The 27,811-nt window shown below is 43.4% G+C and overlaps 1 protein-coding gene across 3 annotated transcripts in view; it reads left to right on the forward strand.

Moving 5' to 3' along the window:
- Positions 1-607: 607 nt before the first annotated feature.
- The window catches only part of PYROXD1 (pyridine nucleotide-disulphide oxidoreductase domain 1), a 39,627-nt gene continuing 12,423 nt past the window's right edge, over positions 608-27,811 (forward strand). For all 3 annotated transcript variants that reach the window (XM_050968841.1, XM_050968851.1, XM_050968859.1), the window contains exons 1-7: positions 608-708; positions 7,986-8,066; positions 9,738-9,857; positions 12,454-12,582; positions 14,403-14,476; positions 16,226-16,386; positions 17,479-17,579. In XM_050968841.1, coding sequence (XP_050824798.1) covers positions 631-708; positions 7,986-8,066; positions 9,738-9,857; positions 12,454-12,582; positions 14,403-14,476; positions 16,226-16,386; positions 17,479-17,579 — 744 coding nt within the window. In that variant the 5' untranslated portion in view covers positions 608-630. The remainder of the gene's footprint in view (positions 709-7,985; positions 8,067-9,737; positions 9,858-12,453; positions 12,583-14,402; positions 14,477-16,225; positions 16,387-17,478; positions 17,580-27,811) is intronic.

A 27,811-nucleotide genomic window follows, 5' to 3' on the forward strand; every position in this document is an offset into this window, starting at 1 on the left:
TGGTAGTTGGTATTTTCCTCAGAGGCCCCTTTTCTTTCTTTAATATCCCTGGGGTGCTGTAAGTGCTTACATCTCTCAGCTTTTTTTCTTTCTCGTGCTCAAGGCTGTGGAGGACACCGAGCTTTAATGGGTTGAAAACCAGAAGGCAAAGCCCCCAAATTTAGATACACTGGAAGGCTTTTACATCTCCGGATTTGGGGGTGGGGTGGGTGACTTGGTATTTTTTAACTCCCAGGGATGACACTACTGTGACTAGATGTCCTGAGTTTATGGCCACAGTCCTGATTTTTGGGTCTTTTTCTTATATTGGCTCCTATTCCCCCATCAGGATTTTTCACATTTGCTCTCTGGTCACCCTGTGACCCTGCCCCCACAGGCAAATAAGGGGAGCTCGCCTCTGACGGCTGCCGGGGGCAGGATTCAGCAGACTTCACCCTCCATGCCCGGCCCTCGCTCAAGGGCTGGTCCTGCCCCAGCAGCGGCTCCGCGGCCAGGTTGCCATTAGCGTCACGTGTGCGGAGCTATTGGGCAGGAGGCGCCGCAAACGCGAAGGGCGGAGATTTGAGCTCCGCCGCGCACCGTAGCCAGGGCTCCTCCCACCCTCTGCTGTTGCCGGGTCCGGGCGTCGAGATGGCGGCTCCCCTCCCTGCGTGGAGCCGGTTTGTGGTGGTGGGAGGGGGGATTGCAGGAGTCACCTGCGCCGAGCGGGTAGGTACCGCTCCTCACGCCTCACGCGCGCGCGACAACCACCACTTCCCGCCGGTCCCCAACTGCCCAGTGAGTGGGGCGCGCGCGCCAGCCCGTCTCGTCCCCTGCGGGCACGGGGGAGCGCGGGGCGGGCCGGGCCGGGAGAGCCTGTTGGGGTCTAAACACCTGCTCCCCGGTTTGCACTGGAATTGCAGCTGCCTGAGCTGTCGGGTCCACCAGACCACGCCTCGGCCGTGCCCACACAGCCCCTCTCCCCTGTACACACCTCTTCCTCTGTGCACTTCCCTCAGCTGTGCACACGGCTTCCGTCACCAGTGCACAGAGCCCCCAGCTGTGCACGCAGTCCCCCTGCACTGTGCAACCCCCACTGTTGTGCATACCCTCCCTCCCACCCACCTGTGTGGCACAGTCCCCCTCATCCGTGCACAGCCCATCTGGGCATCCTGTACAGCTGTGTGTCCACACTGCCCATCTGTGCACCCCCTTCAGTCAAGCACACAGACCACCCTTACCTGTGCACCCCATCACAGCTGTGCACACAGCCCCCCCCCTCACCTGTGAACCCACACAGCTGTTCATACTGCCCCCCATTGTGTTCCAAAATGTTTGCTTTTTTGCTACAGTGTGCCATAGTTGACTCATATTAATTTTATGATCCACTATAGCCCCCAAATCCTTTTCTGCAGTACTCCTTAGCAGTCATTTTCTAGTTTGTACTTATGCAATTATTTCTCTCTAAATGTAGTACTTTGAATTTGTTCTTACTGAATTTCATCCTGTGTATTTCAGACCATTTTTTCAGTTTGTCAAAATTATTTTAAATTCTAATCCTGTGCTCAAAAGCACTTGCAACCCCTCCCAGCTTGGTATTGTACACAAACTTTATAAGTGTACTCTCTAGGCTATTATCCAAATCATTTATGAATATATTGAATAGTGCAGGATCCAGGACAGGGGCCTGCAGGACCCCACTCCATATACCCCTCCAGCTTGACTCTGAATGATAGATAACTGCTTTCTGAATATGGTATTCCAACCAGTTGTGCACCCATCTTATTATAGGCTTATCAAGGCTATATTTCCCTAGTTTGTTTATCAGAACATCATGTGAGACAGTTTCAAAACCCTTACTAAAGTTGAGCTAAATAATATCTACAGCTTTATCCCATCTGCAAGGCTTGTTACCATCTCAAAGAAGGATAGTACGTTGGTTTGACATGATTTGTTATTGACAAATCCAGGTTCACTGTTACCTCTCTGTAAACATCTGCTCATTTTGCAGCAGCAGTCAAAAAAAGCAATATCATATGCCACTGTATAAATCCATGGTACATCCACACCTTCAATACTGTATGCAGTTCTGATCTCCCCATCTCAAAGAGATATATTAGAATTAGAAAAAGTTCAGAGAAGGACAATGAAAATTATTAGGGGTATGGAACAGTTTCTTATAGGAAGAGAGCAGAAAGATTGGCACTGTTCAGCTTAGAAAAGAGGTGATGAAGGGAGATAAGATAGAATTCTAAAATAATGGAGAAAGTGAAAAAGGAAGTGTTATTTCACTTTTCATATAACAAAATCAAGGTGACACCCAATGAAATTAATAAGCAGCAGATTTAAAACAAACACAAGGAAGTACTTTTGTATACAACACACAATCTGTGGAATTCATTCATTCTCTGGGTGACCCTAAGTCTCTGACTGCCAGAGCTGGGACAGGGTGACAGGAGACAGGATGACACTCGCTAATTGCCATGTTCAGTTCATTCCCTCTGAAGCACCTGGCAGTGACCACTGTCAGAAGACAGGATACTGGTCTGATCCAGTATAGCCATTTTTATGTTCTTATTATCTTCTAGTTGCTTTCAAACTGATTGTTTGATTATTTGCGTCATTAACTTTGAGTACCCAAGTTAGGCTGTGTGGTCTATAATTCTCTGAGTTGTCCTTGTTCCCCTTTTTATCGGTAGCTACTATATTTGCCCTTTTCCGGTCCTCTGGGATGTCCCAAAACTTCAGCATGAATTCATGAGACAAGGTTAACTACGACTTTGCCAAAGGATTAGATTGCATCATGGGGATGTGCTCACCATCCTGGGATGCAGTTCTTTCCATCCCATCATTCCTTGGGCTTCCTACTTCCATTTTATGCCATTTTTCAAAAGCCCTTGTAAACTGTGCACTTGGCAACTGTGCCTAACAGCATGGATCCTGAGCTTCTGACCATTCCGGTGATGAGTCTGATGAACACAGTGTGGCTGGTCTTGCAGTATTTCATGAGCTGTGAAACAGAGAGTGAACTAGTGATGCCTGCCCTGCTGTCTGCAGTGGAAATAAATAATTCAAGATTGCTGCTGGCATTCACAGATCAGCTTTCCACAGTGGACCATTGATACTGGGATCGGGCAACAAGCACTGAGTGGCGAGATCGCATTGTAATGCATGTATGGGATGATGAGCAGTGGCTGCAGAACTTTTGGATGCGCAAAGTCACCTTTCTGGAACTGTTTGTGGAGCTCGCTCCAGCACTGCAGCTTAAGAACACCAGAATGAGAGCTGCTCTGACTGTGGAAAAGCAAGTGGCGATTGCTGTGTGGAAGCTGGCAACTCCAGACTGCTTCCAATCAGTTGTGAATCAGTTTGGAGTTGGAAAGTCCACCATGGGGGCTGTGGTGATGCAAGTGTGCAGGGCCATTAACCACCTCCTGCTACAAAGGACTGTGACTGTTAGTAATGTCCAGGAAATAATTGATGACTTTGAGGCAATGGTATTCCCTAACTGCGATAGGATGATAGATAGAATGCATATTCCCAACCATCTTGCGACAGAGTACATCCACCGAAAGGGCTACTTCTCCATGATCTTGCAGGTGCTGGTGGATCACGGGAGCCATTTCACTGACATCAATGCGGGGTGGTCAGGGAAAGTGAATGATGCACTTTTGGAACAGTGGACTGTATAGAAAGCTGCATGCTGGGATTTTCTTTCCAGACCAGAAGATTCCAGAGGGAATATGAAAATTCCCATAGTGATCCTTGGAGAGCCGGCATACACCTTGCTCCTGGAGCTCATGAAGCCTTACACAGGAAACCTAGACAGCAGCAAGGAGCAATTCAACAACAGGCTTAGCAGATGCCGAATGACCATTGCATGTGCCTTTGGCTGGCTCTGTCTTTTTTTTTCCAGGTAGACCTCAATGAGGAAAATATTCCGATGGTCATTGCGGCCTGCTGTACTCTCCATAATATTTGTTAATTGAAGGGGGAAAAGTTTCCCCAGGGTGGGCCACTGAGGCTGATCAACTGGCTGCTGATTTTGAGCAGACAGACAGTTGGCAATTAGAAGAGCGCAACAGGAGGCTATTCAAATCAGGGAGGTCTTGAAGAAGCTTTTGACAGTGATTCTCGGTATTGTGTCTGTATGTGATGCATTCAGCCAGACAATGTTTACTTACCCCTGTAGTGCTTGCTTCTTGAGGATTTATTGCAAGGAGCAAATATTCCTACCTATAGCCACTGTGTTTCAGTGTTAGTACTGAGTGATGTATGTATGACACAAATAAAGACTCCAAGTTTAATAACGGGATAAAACACAAACTTTTGGACAAACAGAACATGAAAATGAACATTCTTGAGGTTAGGACTTTCATAGCTGGGTGTAATTCCAGTTTTCATTGGAAAATCATTCTCAAGCGTGGCGTGCACAGGTTACTGTGAGGGACTGGAAACACGCAATGAATGCAGTGGGGGAGTTGGGAGAGGGATGGACCAGAGTTCTGTAGTGGCTGGAGGGAGTTTGGCGTGGATTTGCTCTGATTGCAGGCTAATGAGGGACTTCAACATCTCTGTCTGGTCCAGGAGGTTTATCATCCACTCCTGCCAGTGTCTCTTCCTGGCTATCAAGCCTCAGTCTTTCATTAATTCGTCTCCCTCCATGCTCTTGTTTCACTATGTGCTGCATCTATTGACTGCAGCACTTGTCAAAACATTTCCTCCTCATTCCTCCTGGGTTTGCTCCTTTATTTGATGGAGGCTCTCTGCCAGTGTGGAGGATTGTGTTCTCAAGGCACATGTGCAGAAGGCAAAAGAACAGTGAACAGAGACAATATTGTGAGTGCGTTCACAGACGTGAATCACAAAAGTTACACATACCTCTTTCTCACAGTCCCTTGGATAGCACACAGTTGGCCAAGAGTCCCAATTATGAGGTGAGTTCATGGGGGGAGGAAAGGAAAGGGCAAGAAAGTACAAAGGGTGATTTTTGAAGGGATTACTATTAGTGGCTAGGGAGCCTGTTCTGAATACTTGTACCCTTTTCCACAGGCTAGGGCAATCAAACCCGATATCTCACTCCTCAGGGTAATTCAGGATGCAAGGGAACATCTGCCTGCCTGCATGTGGTTTCAGACCAGCTCTGTATGCTGCTTGTCTGTGTGCCACTTTGGTTCCTGCAAAAATAATTGCCGGGTGGCACTGTAGAGTTTTCATACACTGGGGGTAGAAACAAGGCAGCTCTACCAAGGAACCTTTGGCAGTGAATTGCAGAGTACCTACAAGAAAGTTTCCTAGAGATCACTGTGGAGGATTCCAGAGACATACCCATGTACATTAATAAATTTTTCTGCTGTGGCCCCACTACATAGATGAACAGACTCTGTTGTTAATTTCTGTCCCTTATCCCACCTCCAACATCTAACAAAGTACATGAGAGCTCAATCTCCTGTCACCATGCGGTATGAAAGCAAAATGAGCACTTACCAGAGCTCTCCTCTCCTGCATCCTCCGTGCCAAAGCCAGAGTGCTGGGATTAGTTATACCCCTCCGGATTGGAAAAGAGATCCTGACTCACTGTGCCACTTGATGACCCTGCCTTGTGCTCTACATCATCTTCCAGCTCCACCTCCATCTCCTTGTCCACCACTTCCTCACTGGAGTTGAGTCTGATGGCCGTTGCCTCCATGCCCCTGAAGCATCCATGGGGCTCTTGGTGGTGAAGATGGGGTCGCTGCCAAGGATGTCGTGCAGTTGCTTATAGAAGCAGCATATCTTTGGTGCTGCACCAGAGCGACGATTGGCCCCCCCTTGCCTTCTGGTACGCCTGTCTCAGCTCCTTGATTTTAGCACAACACTGCTGCGTGTTCCTTTTGTGCCCCTTCTCCTGCATGCCAATAGCAATTAGCCTGTAGGTATTGAAATTCCTACAGTTGGTGCAAAGCTGTGACTGCACAACCTCGTCTCCCCATATATCAGCAGATCCAACAGCTCCCGTGTGTTGCACATGGGAGCGCATCTGTTGCGTCAGCTGTGTGAACTGTGCACACGGAGCAAACAGGAAGAGGAATTTCAAAAATTCCCAGGCCTTTAAATGGGGGATGGGTGCATATCAGAGCAGCAGAGTTCAAACTGCTGACCAGAATGGTCATGATGGGCATTGTGGGACACTTTCTGGAGGCAATTAGGGTGACATAACCAAGTAAGGTGCCTACACTGATGCTGTGTTGCTCTAATTATGTTGCAAAAAGCTCTGTCGCTTGTTGAGATGGTTTTATTATGTCAGCATAGCAGGGGAGTTACATCAGTGGAAGGAGCATTTCACTATGTATACCTCCAGTGTTTTGTCGATGAAAGCTGACTTTTGTCAACAAAATTGTGTAGTGTAGGCAAGACTAAAGAAATAGTGTAATTTAATATTCTAAATGTTGGTTAATTGGCCTGTCTCAAGACAGCTCCTTAAATGGCTTTTTCTAATTGATTTAATTTTTTTTATTTCATAGGATGTGGTTAGGATTGCCTCCTTTGCGAACTATAAACTGTTTGTTTATTAACAAGTCCACCTCCCATGAGACTAAATTATAAAACATTCGTCGGTATCTAAACAATAGATTCACAATAATTTGGGGAAACCATATGCTTGAGTCTTATCTTACAAGACAAAGTATCCACCAGAGGCTGTTCACTCTTAAAAGTGTAATTCCTGTCAAAAACTCTCCTCAGAGAGACATACAGAAGAAGTTGTAATGGAAATAACTGGTTTATCATTTGTATTTGGTCATTTGTGGTGTTTAATATTTTCTTTTCCTTTTTTCAGTATTAAAATAGCCATGGTTAATAACAGTGATTATTTTGCTTAGTCTTTCTCATGGATCCCTTAATGAACCTGTGACTAAATAATGGGAGCCACACCCCTCAGTTGACAGCAAGAGAAACAGTAAGATCTGGCCTACCATTTCTTATTTCTTGAAACTAAAGAATTATAGTAATTTTTAAAATAAAATTACTTCGCATCCAACAATTTTAAATTATTCCTTTCAACCCTCCCTGGCATTAGTCAATAATAAAGGTAGTGAATTGCATGAGAATTTATACTGCGCTTAGAAGAGGTGAGAACATCTGAACGTCTGGGCTCCTTGTTCCTAGCTAAGAGAACTTTCCCTTATGAAGCAAGCCCACATGCCTCTCCCTCTCTTTATAACTGACAACATTCTTGCTGTGGCACAGTTTTTTGTCATCAAATTAAAAATCAGTGGCTTCAGATTAACGCACAACTTGCTGTTACCACTTTAAAGTACTTTTGTTTAAAAAATTGTCGTTCACTTACCCGAAGATCGTATTCTAGGAACCTGTGTTACGGAAACAACGATATTTGCAAATTTGAACCAAATCTGTTGTTGTATCTTTCTGCTAGAGGACTACAGAAGCCAATGAGACCCTCCCTGGCAAAAATAGCAAAAACATGAATTTTTAAACAGCTTAATTATATAACCAAGACATCAAAAAATCCATAATTAGCCAAAGATTATAATCCATTTTCCATAAAACTCATTCAGAGATACTAGGTATTCACTGTTCTTTCTATAGTCAAAAGTCTTTAATATAATTTTAACTGAGTTACCACTGCCCACTAATAATTGGACTCCAGGCATACAGGCTCTTCAGATCTCAATGGATGTGACTTTACACCTCCCAGTTTGGCTTGTGTGATGGTATGAAGGGTCATCTTGTGGTTAGGTATTCGTGCCATGATGTGAGTCTTATGGAAATGTCTGTAAATAAAGAAAGCCTTGGACCTGGGAGTCAGGTTCGCTTCCATTGTATCACCCAAGCCAAGTTTACCCTTCTGTAAAATGGAGGTAATATTTGCTTACATCTCTGGGTTTTATAAGACTAAAATCCTTAATACGATAACTTTTGGTTTTTTAGTACTGTTATTGTCTTATATAAAGTCAAATTCCACTGACAGCTATGTTTACTCATCATGCTTTCTCTTTCTTTACAAGCTGGCTACAGAATTTCCATCAGAAGATATTCTCTTAGTAACAGCTTCTCCAGTTATAAAAGCAATAACAAATTTCAAACAGGTAAGAGAGAGACTTAATTTTTGTTTTTGTGTTGGTGTCCATAAAAGTTACTAAAGCATTTTACTCAGTAGAGATAATTTAGGGCCTGATTCCACAAATGCTTATGCATATGGTTTCAATCTCTTGCCCTTTTCCCCTTCTCTCCCTGGCTCCCAGTCTGCTTGTCCAACCTGTTCTAGCTTCCTTCCCTCAAGCTCCCAATTTCAGTCTCCATTCATAGAATATTAGGGTTGAAAGGGAGCTCAGGAGGTCATATAGTCCAACCCCCTGCTCAAAGCAGGACTAATCTCCAGACAGATTTTTGCCCCAGATCCCTAAATGGCCCCCCTCAAGGATTGAACACACACTCCTGGATTTAGCAGGCCAATGCTCAAACCACTGAGCTATTCCCCTCTTCTCCCGTCCTGGCTCCCTGTAACAATCTCCATGCCCAGCCATTCCCAGTTTCTCTCCCCTGAGTTCTTCAAGTCCCAGTCTCACCAGACTTCTTTTCCAATCTACTACTTTCCCACCCCCTGGTCTGGCTTTTGCCTCCATTGCATTTGAATCAGGCAGCTTCATCCTCCACACTATCCGGGTGCCAACAGAAGAGACTGCACATGCCGGCTTGGAGCAGTCATTAAAGGGAAAGTCTGACTTCACCCCCTGGCCCTGGGCTGGAGCATACTCAGTTGCGTGTGGAGATGGTTTATGCAGAGTCTGATCACAGGTAGGAGCTGTGAGAGAATGGATCATGCTCAGCTGATGTGTGGAGGTGGCATGTTTGTTAGATCAGTCCGCACTAGGAGCTGTGAAAGACTCAAGCATGTTCAGTAAAGATGGAATCTTCAGAGATTTTAGCTGTGAATCTCTAAGAAGTCTCTCTTGAATACATGTATGAACTGAGATTTTTCATTCACTTTTATCTCTTGGCCAAATTTTGGCATATTTTCACAAGAACAGCAAAATACGTGTCCCTTACACAAAGGCCACCCCCCTGCCAAATGTCAAGTCCCTGCTCACAGCATATAGGTCATAGATCTGTTCAAAGAAAAGGTCACCAGAATTTTTTAATGTGGGCAAAACAGTGTATTTTTTTCTAGCCTTGTTCTTAAAAATAACTGAACTGTTGTGGCTAAAATTTGCCAAAAAAATTTAGGCTAAGGCCCAGCATGGAACATTGCAGCCCAAGTGAATTTAGTTTTGCAAAGTTACAAGCAACTGGAAACAGTCTTAAAATGGAAAGTGTAGGGCTGCCTTAATAATAGATGGTTCTACCAGCCCCACTTATAATAGAAATTAGATATGGAAAAGACCTATTTGATTGATTAGTCAATCCTCCGGGGGCAAATATGGTCTCAGGTGCTTAATCTAGTCTTATTTTAAATGTCTCAAAATAGGGATTTAGAAGTCCAAGTTCCATTTGGAGTGATAACGTACTGCTGAGAGCTTCTCTTAGGAATATTTATTAACAGGTTATGTACCTAAATGCTTAATTTTAGTAGTAACTTTCTGACTTGGTTGAAAGAATTTGCTGTGGGTTTGATGCTTTAAGTTTACAGACTGGGAGTAAACATATCTATTTTCCAATGAATAGGTTTCATTGAAAACTTAATGAAAGAAGTAAAACAATTAAAACGTGAATGATTTCTCTTTCTCTCTCTTTCTCTTTCTTTATTTTTTAAACTATAGGTCTCCAAAACACTAGAGGAATTTGATGTTGAAGAACAACCAAGCACTATGTTAGAAAAACGGTATCCCAACATTAAAGTTATAGAGTCTGGAGTGAAACAGTTGAAAAGTCAGGAACATGTAAGAGAACTTTGTGTTGCCTAATTTTCTATGGATCCTGAAAGTGAATGAGTTTAAGAAGGGATCCATTTTTCAAATGAAATATGTTGTTAAAACAGAATATTTAATGATTAAAATTAATTTACCACGATTTAGAACAGAAGAGAAATGTCACAGTTCACTTATAGTGCACTTTTAGAAGAAATGTAGGCAATGGGGTAAAAAAACAATCATAGGTCATAAGTCATTAGAAAATTTCAGTGGTTAGGATGATTAGATCAAGACTCCTGATTCCTCTAATATATTGCATGGATCTTTAGAGCAGAGTAGCAAAGAGGTTGATCATGAAACCAGATATAATAGAATTAAGATTCCTGAAATTTTTTTAAATCACTAATCAGCACTCTCTGTGAACTGTAACTTGGTTTGTTGCCAAAGAAAAACCAAAAATAGTACTGACTTTATAAATTTATAATAAATACCCACTTTTAACTCTCAGGAGAACAAAATAAATAAATCCCTACACTTTTTTCTTCATTCTCCAGCAAAAATATAGTGCACACAGTCTCTCTAATCCTTGTTCAGTGTCTTACTTACAGAGTAAAGTTGGAAGGCTTTGTTTTTTACCTCAATATTATTCGTTTACCTACATTCAGAGCCAACTCTGTTTTTTGCTTTTATTATATGTAACTGGTATACCTGTAATTAATTCACTGTACTTAGGTTAAGGTAGTATACTCATATTCTATATCTGTTAGGCTGATGTATGCCCTCAGGTATAATACATTATTAAAACTATTGTATGTGTGCTTTATTAATATGTTGTAGGTTTTGTTTTGTTTTAGGGATGTCCCCTGGGATGGCCATTGTGACATTTTGGGGATCACCCAGACCAGTAATGGGTTCAGTAACCCCTGCCCTGGACCTTTGGGGGGCCTTAGTACTGTGCTGCTGTAGCTCAGAACCCTGACACCAGTAGCCAGACCACAGGCATAAAGGTCTCACCCTGGCTTCCACCAGCCTAGTTACTCCTCATAGGGTGACCCCAACAGCCCTTCTGGTCTTGAGTCTACCCAAATCCATCCTTCCTGAGTTCTTAATTAGCAGACACTTGGACTTTGCACAGTCTCAAAGACAGTGATCTATCTGTGAATGCTGGATCTCCCCTAGCTTGGGCTAGAGAGCACTGTGAGAAACTGTTCAAAAGCAATAGGTAACTTTTATTAGAAAAAGGGGTTTTTTTAATATGGAAGTGCAAAGCCAGATGTTGTCTTTATGTTTATTTTCTGTGTAACTTATATGTGTTTGCTTTTCCTTACTGTTTCATCTTTGAATCTGTGAGTTTTCTGTTAAATAAACTTTTCATTTATTTTTACAACAACCTGGTCTCTGGTATGCAAATTGTTTGGCGTGTATGTGCCAAACTGAACTGATAATAGGAGGGCGAGAGCTGTTTTCGCACCTTCAGGGGTGATGAACTAAAGGGAAAATGTCTGAGTGTCTGATAGTTAAGAACTTGTGGTAGGCGGATTTGGGGAAAATTGGAAGGGCTGATAGGGTCACCCTGCAAGGAGTAATGAGGCAGATAAAAGCCAGGGTAAGACCTTTACGCTTGTGGGCTGGTTATTGGTGTCAGGGCTCTGAGCCAAATAGTTTAGCATTTAGGCACTCAAGATTACAAGGCAGGTGGTGACGGATCCTTTTACTGATCTGGGTAATCCCCCCAAAATCACAGCCATATTGCATGTGTACATCATCTTTCATCTCAGAGGCTTCCAACGCCCTTTATAAGCTCTCTACAAGATGGACAGAACCATTGTAATGTGACCATCCCTGAGGTGGAGAATAGCAAATAAGCTTACAAAATGTTGCTTTTTAAATGTTCCGTGCTGCAGCTTTATGTGACTTTCTCCAGAACCTGACAATGTTGCTCTTTTAGAATCTGATCCAATGCCTATTGAAGTCAGTGGTAGCCTTTCCATTGACTTTAATGAACTTTGGATGAGATACTTGGTTGACCAGATGTGGCAGTATGTAGAGTTGCATCGATGGCACTTTATATTCTTTGAAAGACGTGGGGGAAAAAACATGATTTTGAACACAGATCCCCAAAAGCAACTATTTATACCGCAGGCCGCCCCGAACAGAATTCTGTGTACATGCATGTAAATTAATCACAGGCTTCCATTCTACAAAATACAGAAGTAATCTTCACTATAAAAAATAGCATTTGGACTAGTAAAGCAGTGTAGGTTTTGCCATGATATACAAGCTAGTAAAAAACAGTCTAATGCACAAAACAAACTCTTCCGTCAACACCATAACAAAATACAGAGTGCCAACAAGAGGCAAGCTTTATATTTTGTCTTGTAATCTTATTGAGTTTACTATATGCAATTTCCATTCAAGTGATATAGGAACTCACATAGCACTGTTATGAGTGTAGTATAAACTGCTAAGATTTTGAATTAGAGAGAGAGGACTTGCTTACTTATTTTTACTTTTCTAATAGCCAGTTACAGTTTTTGAAACCAGCAAAATACTGTGATTTTTAGGTGTACCCTCAGTTTTCTTAGTTGACCTATATAGATGGTTTATCTTTTTAATCTTTTAACAGAAAATTTTCACAGAAGATGGCAAACAGTGTATATATGAAAAACTTTGCCTATGTGCAGGAGCAAAACCTAAGTTAATTTTTGAAGAAAACCCATATGTATTAGGAATCCGGGATACTGACAGTGCTCAGGTAATATATTTTCATGGTTCATCAACATGTTAGCATTTTGCATCCTAACTACACACGTGGTTAGTCACAGTGTAATGTAAAAATTATTGTGGAATGAAATAGATAAACAAGATGTTATCCTAATTCCCAGAAATAAATAATAGAAACCATTGTTATACATTTTTAGAGGCAAAGAAGTAACTCTGAAATGCCATTTTAAAAAATAAGATCTCTATTTTCAAACATAACTCATGAATGGATAGAGTGGGTTCCCATCATGAGAACCTTCAGAATAAGCAAAATAGTAGTTGATTTTGTGCTGGTAACAGGTGCCAGATTGAAAACATACAGCATAGGCAGCAAGCTTCCCCATATTTTCTTGCTTACTACAGTGTAGGTATGTCTACACCATATATTTTTAGCTCAAGTTCAGTGCTTGCCAATTAACTTGAGGTATTCAATGAATTTGTAAAGGCTTGTGGGGATGCCCTACACATTAGATCTAGGCTGTAAATTTGTTTTTGTAAAGAAATTGGCCATCCATTAACTTGAATTAAAGAAGGCTAATGAAGACAAGCCCAGAAAGACAACCTCTAGAGCAGGGGTCGGCAACCTTTCAGAAGTGGTGTGCTGAGTCTTCATTTATTCACTCTAATTTAAGGTTTCGCATGCCAGTAATACATTTTAATGTTTTTAGAAGGTCTCTTTCTATAAGTCTACAATATATAACTAAACTATTGTTGTATGTAAAGTAAATAAGGTTTTTAAAATGTTTAAGAATCTTCATTTAAAATGAAATTAAAATGCAGAGCCCCTCCCGCCCCCCCGGACCGGTGGCCAGGACTCAGGCAGCGTGAGTGCCAGTGAAAATCAGCTCGTGTGCCGCCTTTGGCATGCGTGCCATAGGTTGCCTACCCCTGCTCTAGGTACAAGAGAGGATAGTTGTTTTCATAGCCTCTCAGTTTTTTATTTCTCTGTTGTGACTAACCACAAGGGTGGTCAGTCGTGTACGTTGATCCATATGGTACGGTGATCCATATGGTAATGACTACTAGGTCATTTTTTCATAAATTCTCAAACCATCACCAGATTTTCATGACTCTTGGTCACTGCTGATCTGGACTAGATTCAAATCAACAGTTCAAAATTTAATGGCTTTCTGTGCCATGAGTTATTCAGTCCCAGTGGATGCAGATTTTTGTTTAAAATATAGTGTCCCAAGTGATAATGATATGATGCAAAATACTGTCTGGTATTCTTTGTTTTCTGAATAGCAGCATCTCTAGCTCATAAGTTATGTAACTCAGGGATTTAATTTTCTTTTTCAAAATCTTTTCCAAGCAAACAAAAAAGTCTGTGGCAAATCTAAGAACCTTACTGTTAAATCAGTCTCCTTATCCTGGTCCATTTTCTCTTTTTACAAGATATTGAGTGAAATAAAATTGGACTCAAACAAACAGAACATGATTTCATTATTGGCTTTTACATTCTAAAATTTGAGAAGAAATGTGCATTAGTGGTTAGGACAAGGGAGAGACTCCTGGATTCTATTACAAACTCTGCCATTTAGTCTCAACTAAATCACTTACCTTTCCTCTTCTCAGTTTATTTATCTATAAAAGCAATATAGTAGAGGCACATTGTGGCTTCCTAACAGAGCTATAGAGTCTTAATTAACTTCAGTAAAATGCCTTAAATAATTAGATGTGTATCATTCACAATCATTAATATAATAATTATTAAAATTATACATTTGAGAATTTGAGGAATAATAAATTATGTAAATTGATCAAGTTTGAGTGACTAAAATACTGTAAGCCGTCTTTTTTTTTTAACTATAGGCCTTTCAGAATCATTTGGCTAAAGCTAGAAGAATAGCAGTTGTGGGAAATGGTGGCATTGCGCTTGAATTAGTGTAAGTAAATTTATTTTCTTAAGTTATTGAGAAATGTGTGTAAATAAAGTCTAGAACAACTGGGTTATCCAAGTGTGTGTTATCTTAGGATTTTTTTAAAATGCTTTATAATAAAGTTCTAAATATTATTTGTTTATATTTAGTAAGGGCATTGATAAAAGGAAATACTTTCACACAACTTGTAATTGGACTGTAGAACTCATTATCACAGAAAATCATTGAGGCCAATAATTCAGCAAGATTCAAAAAGAGATTGGACATTTACATGGATAACAACATCCAGAGTTAAAGTAATGTAAAAATAATCAAAAGGGACGTTAAAGCTCGTGCTTTAGGGTTTAAACTATTCTCTATTAGAGGTTAGAATGAGACCTAAGGTGGGAGTATGGAGCAGATCTGCCTACTGTGTGGTTCTTACATCTTCCTCTGAAGTCCTTTTAATACCAGGATTGGTTTTGGAATGAGGATAATGTGCTGGAGGGAATCTTGCTCCCTACTCTGAATTGAGGCTAAAGTGATGGGGGATGCTGCAGGGATCACCAAATTGGAGGGCCAAGGATAGTCTTGCTTATGGTTTTTCTCTCATCAGGCAAAGATTTTCTTTAGGTACTGTAGTGCATGTGAACGGGTGATGGTGGGGAGTATGTGTCTGTGGGAATCTTGTCATGATGCTGTAGGGTCTTGGATCCATTAGTGACATTTTGTACTGGATATGTACATGTAGATTTGTCTCATAAAAAGGGGGATAACATGTAATCTCCATAACCAGTACTAAAGGGCATGAAAATAGGATGCACACAACTTCTTTCACCAGGGAAGCATTAACTTTGTGTCCAGGTTTAGGAATGAAAGCACCTGCCCTCCTTTAATCTAGATCAGCGTTTCTCAAACGGGAGTCTGCGGACCCCAATCCAAGGGGTCCATGGGACCCGCTGCTCAACTCCTCCCTCTCCATCCCTCCTAGGCAGGCTCCCCACCTGCCCTGGTTCTATGCAGCTCCCGGAAGTGGCTGCCACGTCCCTTTGGACCCTAGACACAGGGGCGGCCAGTGAGGCTCTATTCACTGCCCCTGCCTGAGTGCCGGCTCCGCAGCTCCCATTGGCCAGAAACTGTGACCATTGGCAGCTGTGGGGGCAGCATCTGCAGGTATGAGGGCAGCGCACAGAGCCTCACTGGCTGCGCATCAGCCTAGGGACCACAGGAACCTGGTGGCTGCTTCCTGGGAGCCAAGCTAAGCATCGCCGGGAGCCTGCACCTCAATCCCCTGCCCCAGCCCAGAGTCCCTCCTGTACCCAAACTCCCTCCCAGAGTCCCCAGCCCAGAGCCTTCTGTTGCACCCCAAAACCCTCATCCCTGGCCCCAACCCAGAGCCCATACCCCCAGACGGAGCCTTCACCCCCCTCCAGCATTCCTAACCCCCTACCCCAGCCCAGAGTCCCCTCCCACACTCCAAATCCCTCATCACCAGTCCCACCCCAGAGCCGTACCCCAAGCTGGAGCTCTCACCTCCTTCCCGTTTACCAACTCCCTGCCACAGCCTGGTGAAAGTGAGTGAGGATGGGGGAGAGCAAGCGACAGAGGAAGAGGGGATGGAGCGGGCAGGGTAGGGGGCTCCCCAAAATTTTTAAAATCAAAATGGCAGGCCTCAAGTTGCTAAAGTTGGAGAACCGCTGATCTAGATGACTCATAAACAAAGATTTCCTCTGTGGCAACCCGTAATAGTATCCATTGTTGAAATGTGCTTTCCAGGTATGAAATTGAAGGATGTGAAGTGCTTTGGGCCATCAAAGACAAAGCCATTGGAAATACTTTCTTTGATGCAGGAGCAGCTGAATTCCTTATTCCAAAGCTAACAGCTGAGAAATTAGAGACTGCAATTGCATGTAAAAGAACCAAATATACAACAGAAGGTACTGTGCAAACAGTAAAATACAATCCTTGGTTTAGTATATTAGCATATTAGTTGGCACTTGAATTTACACTAACATCCAACATCATATGTAAACCTGAGATCAGCCGAATTAACAATGTTCAAAAAGCTTCACTGTTCAAAATAGCATTCACTCTTTAAAAAAACAAACATTAGAAAGATTTTAATTATCATACTGCTAAAATGTTTGTGTAATATTGCTCTCTAAAGATTATTTAATTTACATACTGGTATGTATGCATGTATCTGTCTCTATTTGTTGATGTTGTATATTATATAATTGCTGCAGCAAGTAATATTGGTAACTGGAAGCACTCTACCCTCTTAATCCCTGTGCAGCCCTTGGGTAGGGGCCCACAGGGCTCCACGCGCTGCCCTTGCCATGCCTCCAGGTACCTCCCCCAAAGCTCCCATTGGCCGTGGTTCCCCGTTCCTGGCTAAGGGGAGCTGTGGGTGGTACCTGGAGGCAGGGCAATGCACGGTGCCCTTTCCCTTCCCCCCCTCAACCCCACCCCAGGGACGTGCTGCCGTTCACTTCTGAGAGCAGGGCCGGGGCGGGGCAATCCCGCGGGCCTGATCCAAAGCCCCGGATCCAGCCCACGTGCCGTAGTTTGCTCGCCCCTGCGCTAGACGCTTTTTAAAATTCCCCCATCTGTTTTAATGTAGATATTATTATTTTTTCTGTGTTACAATGAGGGCCTGCAGTTCTCTGTTCACATGAGTAGCCCTATTGATTCATGTGAGTGAAGGTCTGCTGGAACAACTTCTTTAATCTGTTGTACTGTTGCTGTGTGCTTTCACACCGTGGTTACTTTTCACTCCATCTCTAGTTGCATGTGAGTGGTGGCTAAGGGGTGAAAGGTATTGTTAAGAATATAAAATAATAAGATTACAATCCTGAAGTATGATGTGTTCTAGAAGTAGTGGAGTATTTTGACTCCAGCACATTGTAATCCCCCCATCCCACCACATAGTCACACTACTCTCTTAGTTCGGAATCCTTTGGAGTTGTGAGGATTGTATAATAGTGCATAAGGTCTTTTTATCATGTATATGTTGAATCTGACTTCAGGAAGTGAGAAGGAAGAAGGAAGTGTGGCAGCAGCTGACAAACTTGGCACTGCCTTAGGCCCTGATTGGCATGAGGGCCTACATCTTAAAGGAACTAAAGAGGTAAGGCTGACATCATCCTAACTATATTTGTTTAGATGCTAGTTTAAGTGTGTGGGAATGCACTAGCAGTACAGTACCACACAGTGTTTCTAGGAATAAAACCAGAATGCGCATGAACTAATTCTCCTCATACACCAAATTTTCATTTGTAAATCCAGTAACTTCAGTAGAGTTACTTCTGACTTTCACTGATGTGAGGAGAATTGGATCTACTGCTGTGCATTTGCTCCTTAATCTTCACATACAAGCTCAGATGTTTTTTCCCACATTTCTGTGGGATTGGGCCTGATTTTAGTTTTAATAAAGAGCAACAAAAGCTATTTGCATATGTTCTAACTTCAGCTGCATCAAATAAAGTTTAATCTCAGAGAGAGAGAGAGAATAATGAAACTCGCCCAAAGGTACAGTGCACAACAGTCACGTATCAATACAGATATTCATGTTTCCTTTTTTAATGAAACAATATAAATAAATTTTTAAAACCATGGAAGAAGGCTTGTGTGGACCTATTTTTTGTCTGAAAAAAAACCAAATTAAAATCAACTGGGCATTTCTGTGTTTTTATCAGATTTTCATTTTTTGATCTTTTTGGTCACTCTGAAGTATTTATTTGAATATAACATATATTTGAAAGATTTTTATGTGAGAAATATTAGCCTCAAATTTCAGTTTTGAATTAAATTTTTAACTATTCTAAAAAGTTAGAAAGAAAGGAATGGGCATATCAAAGTTGTTGCATGCCTCTCAAAATAATCATAGCACTGAAGGTGAACTCAAAAGATCTTGTAGTCCAATCCCCTGCACCCAAGGCAGGTCTAAGTATTATCTAGACCATCCCTGATAGGTGTTTGTCCAACTTGCTCTTAAAAATCTCCAATGATGGAGTTCCACAACCTCCCTAGGCAATTTATTCCAGTCTTTAACCACCCTGACAGTTAGGAAGTTTTTCCTAATGTCCAACCTAAACTGCCCTTGCTGTAATTTAAGCCCATTGCTGCTTGTCCTCAGAGGTTAATGAAAACAATTTTTCTCCTTCCTCCTTATAACAACTTTTTATGTACTTGACAACTGTTACCATGTGTCTCCCCCCATGTACACCCCCGGTCGTCTTTTCTCCAGACTAAACAGACCCAGTTTTTTCAATCTTCCTTCATCGGTCATGTTTTCTAGACCTTTAGTCATTTTTGTTGCTCTTCTTTGGAATTTCCCTAGTTTGTCCACATCTTTCCTGAAATGTGCCCAGAACTGGACACACTATTCCAGCTGAGGCCTAATCAGTATGGAGAAGAGGGAAAGAATTACTTCTTGTCTTGCTTACAACACTCCTGCTAATACATACCAGAATTATGTTTGCTATTTTTTCAATAAGTCTTACACTGTTGACTCATATTTAGCTTGTGATCCACTATGATCCCCAGTTCCCTTTCCACAGTCATTTCTAAGTCCTTCTTAGATAGTCATTTCCCATTTTGTATGTGTGCAACTGATTGTTCCTTTGTAAGTGGAGTACTTAGCATTTGTCTTTATTGAATTTCATCCAGTTTACTTCAGACCATTTCTCTAGTTTGTCCAGATCATTTTGAATTTTAAACCTATCCTCCAAAGGACTTGCAACCCCTTCCAGCTTGGTATCGGCCGGAAACGTCATAAATTTACTCTCTATGCCATTATCTAAATCACTGATGAAGATATTAAACAGAACAGGACTCAGAACTGATCCCTGTGGGACTCCATTTGATATGCCCTTCCACCTTGACAATGACCCAATGATAACTACTCTCTGGGAATGGTTTTCCAACCAGTTATGAACCCACTTTATAGTAGCGCCATGTAGGTTGTATTTCCCTAGTTTGTTTATGAGAAGGTCATGCGAGACAGTTTTAAAAGCCTTACTAAAGTCAAGATATACCACATCTAATGCTTCTCCCTATCCACCCTGTCAAAGAAAGCTACTAGCTTGGTTTGACATGATTTGTTCTTGACAAATCCATGCTGACTGTTAATTACCACCTTATTATCATCTAGATATTTGCAAATTGATTGCTTAGTGATTTGCACTGTTATCTTTCCGGATACTGAAGTTTAGCTGACTAATCTATAGTTCCCCAGGTTGTCCTTATTCCCTTTTTTATAGATTGGCACTATATTTGCCCTTTTCTAGTCCTTTGGAATCTCATTCGCCTTCAGTGACTTTTCAAAGATAATCACTAATGGCTCAGATGTCTCCTCAGTGAGCTCCTTGAGTATTCTAGGATGTATTTCATCAGACGTTCGTGACTTGAAGACATCTAACTAGTCTAAGTAATTTTTAATTTGTTCTTTCCCTATTTAGTCTCAGATCCTACCTCATTTTCACTGGCATTCAATGTTAGACATCAAATTTAGAACAGCCTCTCCCCTAGTAACTTTCCCCATCTTCTGAAATAAAAAATAATTTCCAATACATTCCAGTAACTTGTTGGTTAATCCATACCCTGCTGTCTTTATTTTCCCAACAGATGTCTAAGTAGTTGAAAGATCCCATCACCACCAAGTCCTGTGCTTTGGATGATTTTGTTCGTTGTTTATAGCAAAAATAAACACCTCATCCGTCTTCTTCCTGGTTAGATGGTCTGTAGTTGTCATAAACAGATAGCTAAGGGTTAATGTCTCTTTCACCTGAAGCACCTGACCCGAGGACCAATCAGGAAACCGGATTTTTTCAACTCTGGGTGGAGGGAAGTTTGTGTCTGAGTCTTTTGTCTGTCTGCCTGCTTTCTCTGAGCTTTGGAGAAGTAGTTTCTACTTTCTAGTCTTCTGTTTCTAAGTGTAAGGACAAAGAGATCAGATAGTAAGTTATATGGTTTCTTTTCTTTGGTATTTGCATGAATATAAGTGCTGGAGTGCTTTGATTTGTATTCTTTTTGAATAAGGCTGTTTATTCAATATTCTTTTAAGCAATTGACCCTGTATTTTGTCATCTTAATACAGAGAGACCATTTGTATGTATTTTTCCTTTCTTTTTTATATAAAGCTTTCTTTTAAGACCTGTTGAAGTTTTCTTTACTGGGAAATTTCAGGGAAATTGAGTCTGTACTCACCAGGGAATTGGTGGGAGGAAGAAATCGGGGAGATCTGTGTGTTGGATTTGCTAGCCTGATTTTGCATTCGCTCTGGGGGAATAGGAAAGTGCTTTTGGTTTCCAGGACTGGGAACGGAGAGGGGGAGTCACTCTGTTTGGATTCACAGAGCTTGTGTCTGTGTATCTCTCCAGGAGCACCTGGAGGGGGGAAGGGAAAAAGGATTATTTCCCTTGGTTGTGAGACTCAAGGGATTTGGGTCTTGGGGTCCCCAGGGAAGGTTTTTCAGGGGGACCAAAGTGCCCCAAAACACTCTAATTTTTTGGGTGGTGGCAGCAGGTACCAGGTCCAAGCTGGTAACTAAGCTTGGAGGTTTTCATGCTAACCCCCATATTTTGGACGCTAAGGTCCAAATCTGGGACTAAGGTTATGACATGGTGTAGCAGCGGTTGGGATATAGAAAGAATCCAGAAGCCAGTAGGAATATTATTTTTTTTCTTTTCTCTGCTAAGGGCTTTTTAGCAGAGAGAAACAGTTTGGTTTTAAAAGGGAACCAGAGAGAATTTTTTTTTCTGCTCACTCTGGCAGTTGTGGCTTGCATAATAAGCAAGAAGCCATTAAGAGACTGTTAAGGGTCTTTTGTCACACAATAGCCCTCCCATTAGGAGGCAGATACCAGCACTATATATATGCAAATAAAGTGGTTTTTCTAGTTTACGCTAGAGGAAGAAAAGGAAAAAAGCACTGTTGCTAGGCAGACTTCAGGAGGCAACAGAGCCTGCAGTGCAGAAGATAAACACCGGAGGGCACCCCAACCCAAGAAAACAGAAACCATGACTTCTAAGGCAAAAATTGAGGCCGAAGAACAATTCAGAGAAGCTGAACACAGGCGACAACTGGAAATAAAACAAAAAGAGATGGAGATGAAAGAAAGAGAAGAACAAATCAAACAGGCAGCACACAAAAGAAAACTAGAAGAAGAAGAGGTGGCCTACCGAAGGAAACAAGCAGAAGATGAGTTGGCCCACAGAAGGAAGCAAGAAGAAGAAGAGTTGGCCCACCGCCGAGAAATGGAAAAACAACAAAAAGAAAATGAAGAGAAGGAAAAACAGAGAAAACATGAACTGGACTTGGCAAAAGCTGGGCTGCATGTGCCAGCCAACCCTAACAACCCGGCGCCAATTATTGCTCCACAGCACCGGAAATTTCCCACCTACAAGGCAGGTGATGACACCGAGGCCTTCTTGGAAAATTTTGAAAGAGCCTGTCTTGGGTACAGCATCCCCGAAGACCAGTACATGGTAGAATTAAGGTCACAGCTCAGTGGACCTTTAGCAGAGGTGGCAGTTGAAATGCCTAAGCAGCAAATGAATGACTATAAACTTTTTCAAACCAAGGCCAGATACCGAATGGGGATAACCCCAGATCATGCCCGTCGGCGCTTCAGAACCCAAAAGTGGAAACCAGAGGTGTCATTTCCCAAACACGCCTACTACATTGCAAAAAACTATGAGGCCTGGATAACAGGAAACAACGTTCAAACCTTGGAAGAACTGCACCTCCTCATACAAATGGAGCAGTTCTTGGATGGTGTTCCTGAAGACATCACACGGTACATACAAGATGGAAAGCCCAAAGATCTCGCTGAGGCGGGGGAGATTGGAGCCAAATGGATGGAACTGGCAGAAAGCAAGAAAGCTACTGTCAAGGGGAACGATTACCCCAGGGGGCACACAGACCATAAACCCTACAACCGAGGACAGCCAAAGACCCCACATACCACCCAAGTAAAGCCACAGACACCCTACTCTTCCACCTCACCAGTCTCCAGTAACTCACCTCGGCCCAGTGACCCATCAGATGAAAGATGCTTTAAGTGTAATGAACTGGGACATATCAAGGCCAACTGTCCCAAGAACACCATGCGAGTGCAATTCATTACACCACCATCACACCAAAGATCCCCAGGCCCAGATGCCTCTCAAATACCCTTGGAGCGAAGGGAAAATTTGAGAGTGGGCGGAAAGAAGGTTACTGCGTGGAGAGACACGGGGGCACAAGTGTCAGCTATCCCCCAATCCTTCGTTGACCCCAAATTCATCAACCCAAAGGCCAAAGTTACAATTTACCCCTTCATGTCACAAGCTGTAGACTTGCCTACAGCTCAACTGCCTGTCCAGTACAAAGGCTGGTCAGGAATGTGGACTTTTGCAGTCTATGACAATTATCCTATCCCCATGCTACTGGGGGAAGACTTGGCCAAACAGGTGAGGCGGGCCAAGAGAGTGGGAATGGTTACACGTAGCCAAACCAGGCAAGCTTCCAGACCCATTCCTGTTCCTGAACCGTCCACAGACGCCCCGTCTGGGTTACCAGAGACCCAGACAGAGGTAGTGGATCCAGATTCCATGCCAACCACTGAAACAGCCACAGCACCTCCAGTCCCAGGCCCGGAACTGGAACAGCAACCAGCACCAGCGATTGCAACCCCATCTTCAAACTCAACGCCAGTGGGCGCCAGCGAGCCACAACTGGCAGAAGCAACAGACAGCCATACCCAAAAGGCTCAGCCAGAGCCTGAAATACCCTCAGGTGCACCAGCGGAGAGCGGTTCACCAGCAACGGAAACAACCCCATCACCTACATCGCTTCCAGAGGGACCAAGCCCAAGTCCACAGTCTGAGGAAGAACTGGTGACCCCAGCCTCAAGGGAACAGTTCCAGATTGAGCAGGAAGCAGATGACAGCCTTCAGAAAGCGTGGGCGGCGGCACGGAGCACCCCACCGCCTCTCAGCTCTTCTAATCGATCCCGGTTTGTTATAGACCAAGGACTTTTATACAAGGAAATTCTTTCTGGTGGACACCGGGAAGAATGGCAGCCGCAAAAACAGTTGGTGGTTCCAACTAAGTACCGGGGGAAGCTCTTAAGCTTAGCCCATGATCATCCCAGTGGCCATGCTGGGGTGAACAGAACCAAAGACCGGTTGGGGAAGTCCTTCCACTGGGAGGGGATGGGCAAGGACGTTGCCAAGTATGTCCGGTCTTGTGAGGTATGCCAAAGAGTGGGAAAGCCTCAAGACCAGGTCAAGGCCCCTCTCCAGCCACTCCCCATAATTGAGGTCCCATTTCAGCGAGTAGCTGTGGATATTCTGGGCCCTTTCCCAAAAAGGACGCCCAGAGGAAAGCAGTACGTACTGACTTTAGTGGACTTTGCTACCCGATGGCCGGAAGCAGTAGCTCTAGGCAACACCAGGGCTAACACTGTGCGCCTGGCCTTAACAGACATCTTTGCCAGGGTAGGTTGGCCCTCCGACATCCTTACAGATTCAGGGTCTAATTTCCTGGCAGGGACCATGGAAAAACTGTGGGAAACTCATGGGGTGAATCACTTGGTTGCCACCCCGTACCACCATCAAACCAATGGCCTGGTGGAAAGGTTCAATGGAACTTTGGGGGCCATGATACGAAAATTCATCAAGGAATTCTCCAATAATTGGGACCTAGTGTTGCAGCAGTTGCTGTTTGCCTACAGGGCTGTACCACATCCCAGTTTAGGGTTTTCACCATTTGAACTTGTGTATGGTCACGAGGTTAAGGGGCCATTACAGTTGGTGAAGCAGCAATGGGAGGGGTTTACGCCTTCTCCAGGAACTAACATTCTGGACTTTGTAAGCAACCTACAAAGCACCCTCCGACACTCTAGCCCTTGCTAGAGAGAACCTAAAGGATGCTCAAGAAGAGCAAAAGGCCTGGTATGACAGACATGCCAGAGAACGTTCCTTCAAGGTAGGAGACCAGGTTATGGTCTTGAAGGCGCAACAGGCCCATAAGATGGAAGCATCATGGGAAGGGCCATTCACGGTCCAAGAGCGCCTGGGAGCTGTAAACTACCTCATAGCATTTCCCAATTCCTCACTAAAGCCTAAAGTGTACCATGTTAATTCTCTCAAGCCTTTCTATTCCAGAGACTTACAGGTTTCTCAGTTTACAGTCCAGGGAGATGATGCTGAGTGGCCTGACGGTGTCTACTACGACGGGAAAAAAGACGGTGGCGTGGAAGAGGTGAACCTCTCAACCACCCTGGAACGTCTGCAGCGGCAACAAATCAAGGAGCTGTGCACTAGCTTCGCCCCATTGTTCTCAGCCACCCCAGGACGGACTGAACGGGCATACCACTCCATTGATACAGGTAATGCTCACCCAATCAGAACCCCACCCTACCGGGTGTCTCCTCATGCCCAAGCTGCTATAGAACGGGAGATCCAGAACATGCTACAGATGGGTATAATCCGCTCATCTACCAGTGCATGGGCATCTCCAGTGGTTCTGGTACCCAAACCAGATGGGGAAATACGCTTTTGCGTGGACTACCGTAAGCTAAATGCGGTAACTCGTCCGGACAACTATCCAATGCCACGCACTGATGAGCTATTGGAGAAGTTGGGACGTGCCCAGTTCATCTCTACAATAGACTTAACCAAGGGGTACTGGCAAGTACCGCTAGATGAACCTGCCAAGGAGAGGTCAGCATTCGTCACCCATGCGGGGGTGTATGAATTCAATGTCCTTCCTTTCGGCCTTCGAAATCCACCCGCCACCTTCCAGAGGCTGGTAGATGGTCTACTAGCTGGACTGGGAGAATTTGCAGTTGCCTACCTCGATGATGTGGCCATTTTTTCCGACTCCTGGCCCGAACACCTACTACACTTGGAAAAGGTCTTTGAGCGCATCAGGCAGGCAGGACTAACTGTTAAGGCCAAAAAGTGTCAAATAGGCCAAAACAGAGTGACTTACCTGGGGCTCCAGGTGGGTCGAGGAACCATAAACCCCCTACAGGCCAAGGTGGATGCTATCCAAAAGTGGCCTGTCCCACGGTCCAAGAAGCAGGTCCAATCCTTCTTAGGCTTGGCCGGATACTACAGGCGATTTGTACCACACTACAGCCAAATCGCTGCCCCACTGACCGACCTGACCAAAAAGACCCAGCCAAATGCAGTTAAGTGGACTGATGAGTGTCAAAAGGCCTTTACCCAGCTTAAAGCGACGCTCATGTCTGACCCTGTGCTCAGGGCCCCGGACTTTGACAAGCCATTCCTAGTAACCACAGATGCATCTGAGCGTGGTATAGGAGCAGTGCTCATGCAGGAAGCAACAGATCACAACTTCCATCCTGTCGTGTTTCTCAGCAAGAAACTGTCTGAGAGGGAAAGTCACTGGTCAGTCAGCGAAAAGGAATGCTATGCCATTGTGTACGCCCTGGAAAAGCTACGCCCATATGTTTGGGGACGGCGGTTCCAACTACAAACTGACCATGCTGCACTAAAGTGGCTTCATACTGCCAAGGGGAACAACAAGAAACTTCTTCGTTGGAGTTTAGCTCTCCAAGATTTTGATTTTGAAATTCAGCACATCACAGGAGCTTCGAACAAAGTAGCTGATGCACTCTCCCGTGAGAGTTTCCCAGAATTCAGTAGTTAAAAAGTGTTCTTAAAATGTAGAAGTCTGTTAGTTATATACTTAGGGGTATATGTAAAGGTGCATGTGTTGTATTAATCTGTTTATTTTCAAGTTCTAGAAGGAAATCGCCGCCAGTGAGCTTCCCCACTGTCTGCAATTTGAGGGGCGTGTCATAAACAGATAGCTAAGGGTTAATGTCTCTTTCACCTGAAGCACCTGACCCGAGGACCAATCAGGAAACCGGATTTTTTCAACTCTGGGTGGAGGGAAGTTTGTGTCTGAGTCTTTTGTCTGTCTGCCTGCTTTCTCTGAGCTTTGGAGAAGTAGTTTCTACTTTCTAGTCTTCTGTTTCTAAGTGTAAGGACAAAGAGATCAGATAGTAAGTTATATGGTTTCTTTTCTTTGGTATTTGCATGAATATAAGTGCTGGAGTGCTTTGATTTGTATTCTTTTTGAATAAGGCTGTTTATTCAATATTCTTTTAAGCAATTGACCCTGTATTTTGTCATCTTAATACAGAGAGACCATTTGTATGTATTTTTCCTTTCTTTTTTATATAAAGCTTTCTTTTAAGACCTGTTGAAGTTTTCTTTACTGGGAAATTTCAGGGAAATTGAGTCTGTACTCACCAGGGAATTGGTGGGAGGAAGAAATCGGGGAGATCTGTGTGTTGGATTTGCTAGCCTGATTTTGCATTCCCTCTGGGGGAATAGGAAAGTGCTTTTGGTTTCCAGTACTGGGAACGGAGAGGGGGAGTCACTCTGTTCGGATTCACAGAGCTTGTGTCTGTGTATCTCTCCAGGAGCACCTGGAGGGGGGAAGGGAAAAAGGATTATTTCCCTTGGTTGTGAGACTCAAGGGATTTGGGTCTTGGGGTCCCCAGGGAAGGTTTTTCAGGGGGACCAAAGTGCCCCAAAACACTCTAATTTTTTGGGTGGTGGCAGCAGGTACCAGGTCCAAGCTGGTAACTAAGCTTGGAGGTTTTCATGCTAACCCCCATATTTTGGACGCTAAGGTCCAAATCTGGGGCTAAGGTTATGACAGTAGTAGACCCCTACCATGACATCACTCTTGTTTTTTTAACTCTTTTATCCTAACCCAGAAACTTTCAGCAAGTCTGTCTCCTATTTCCATCTCAACCTCAGTCCAATGTATACACTTTGGATATACACCGCTACCTTGATATAACGCCACCTGATGTAACACAAATTTGGATATAATGTGGTAAAGCAGTGCTCCGGGGGGGCGGGGCTGCGCACTCCAGTGGATCAAAGCCAGTTCAATATAACACGGTTTCACCTATAACGCGTTAAGATTTTTTGGCTCCCAAAGACAGCGTTATATCGAGGTAGAGGTGTATAAGGCAACACTTCCTCCACTTTAATACCACTGTTGTCAACAAAATGTACATGTAAGTTGTTGAAATTTGTACTGAGCATGAGGAAGATTATGATCAGAACATAGCATGCAGGGAAGCACTAAACTTACAAAAGCAATTGAAGGAAGTTTCAGAGACTTGACAGATTGGAGAGGGGTGATACTACTGGCGCAGTCTGTGGGCATTTGGTTTGCTGTAATCAGTATCAAAGAATGAGAACTGCACAAAGATTGAATCATAAAATGATTCAGAAAAACTATGGCACCGCCGCATGACTAACATGACTGATCCCAAATGTTAGTCATAGATTGAGCTCACAACTGGAATAAGTTGAAATG

This window comes from Gopherus flavomarginatus, chromosome 1, assembly GCF_025201925.1.
Source record: "Gopherus flavomarginatus isolate rGopFla2 chromosome 1, rGopFla2.mat.asm, whole genome shotgun sequence".
Lineage (NCBI taxonomy): Eukaryota > Metazoa > Chordata > Testudines > Testudinidae > Gopherus > Gopherus flavomarginatus.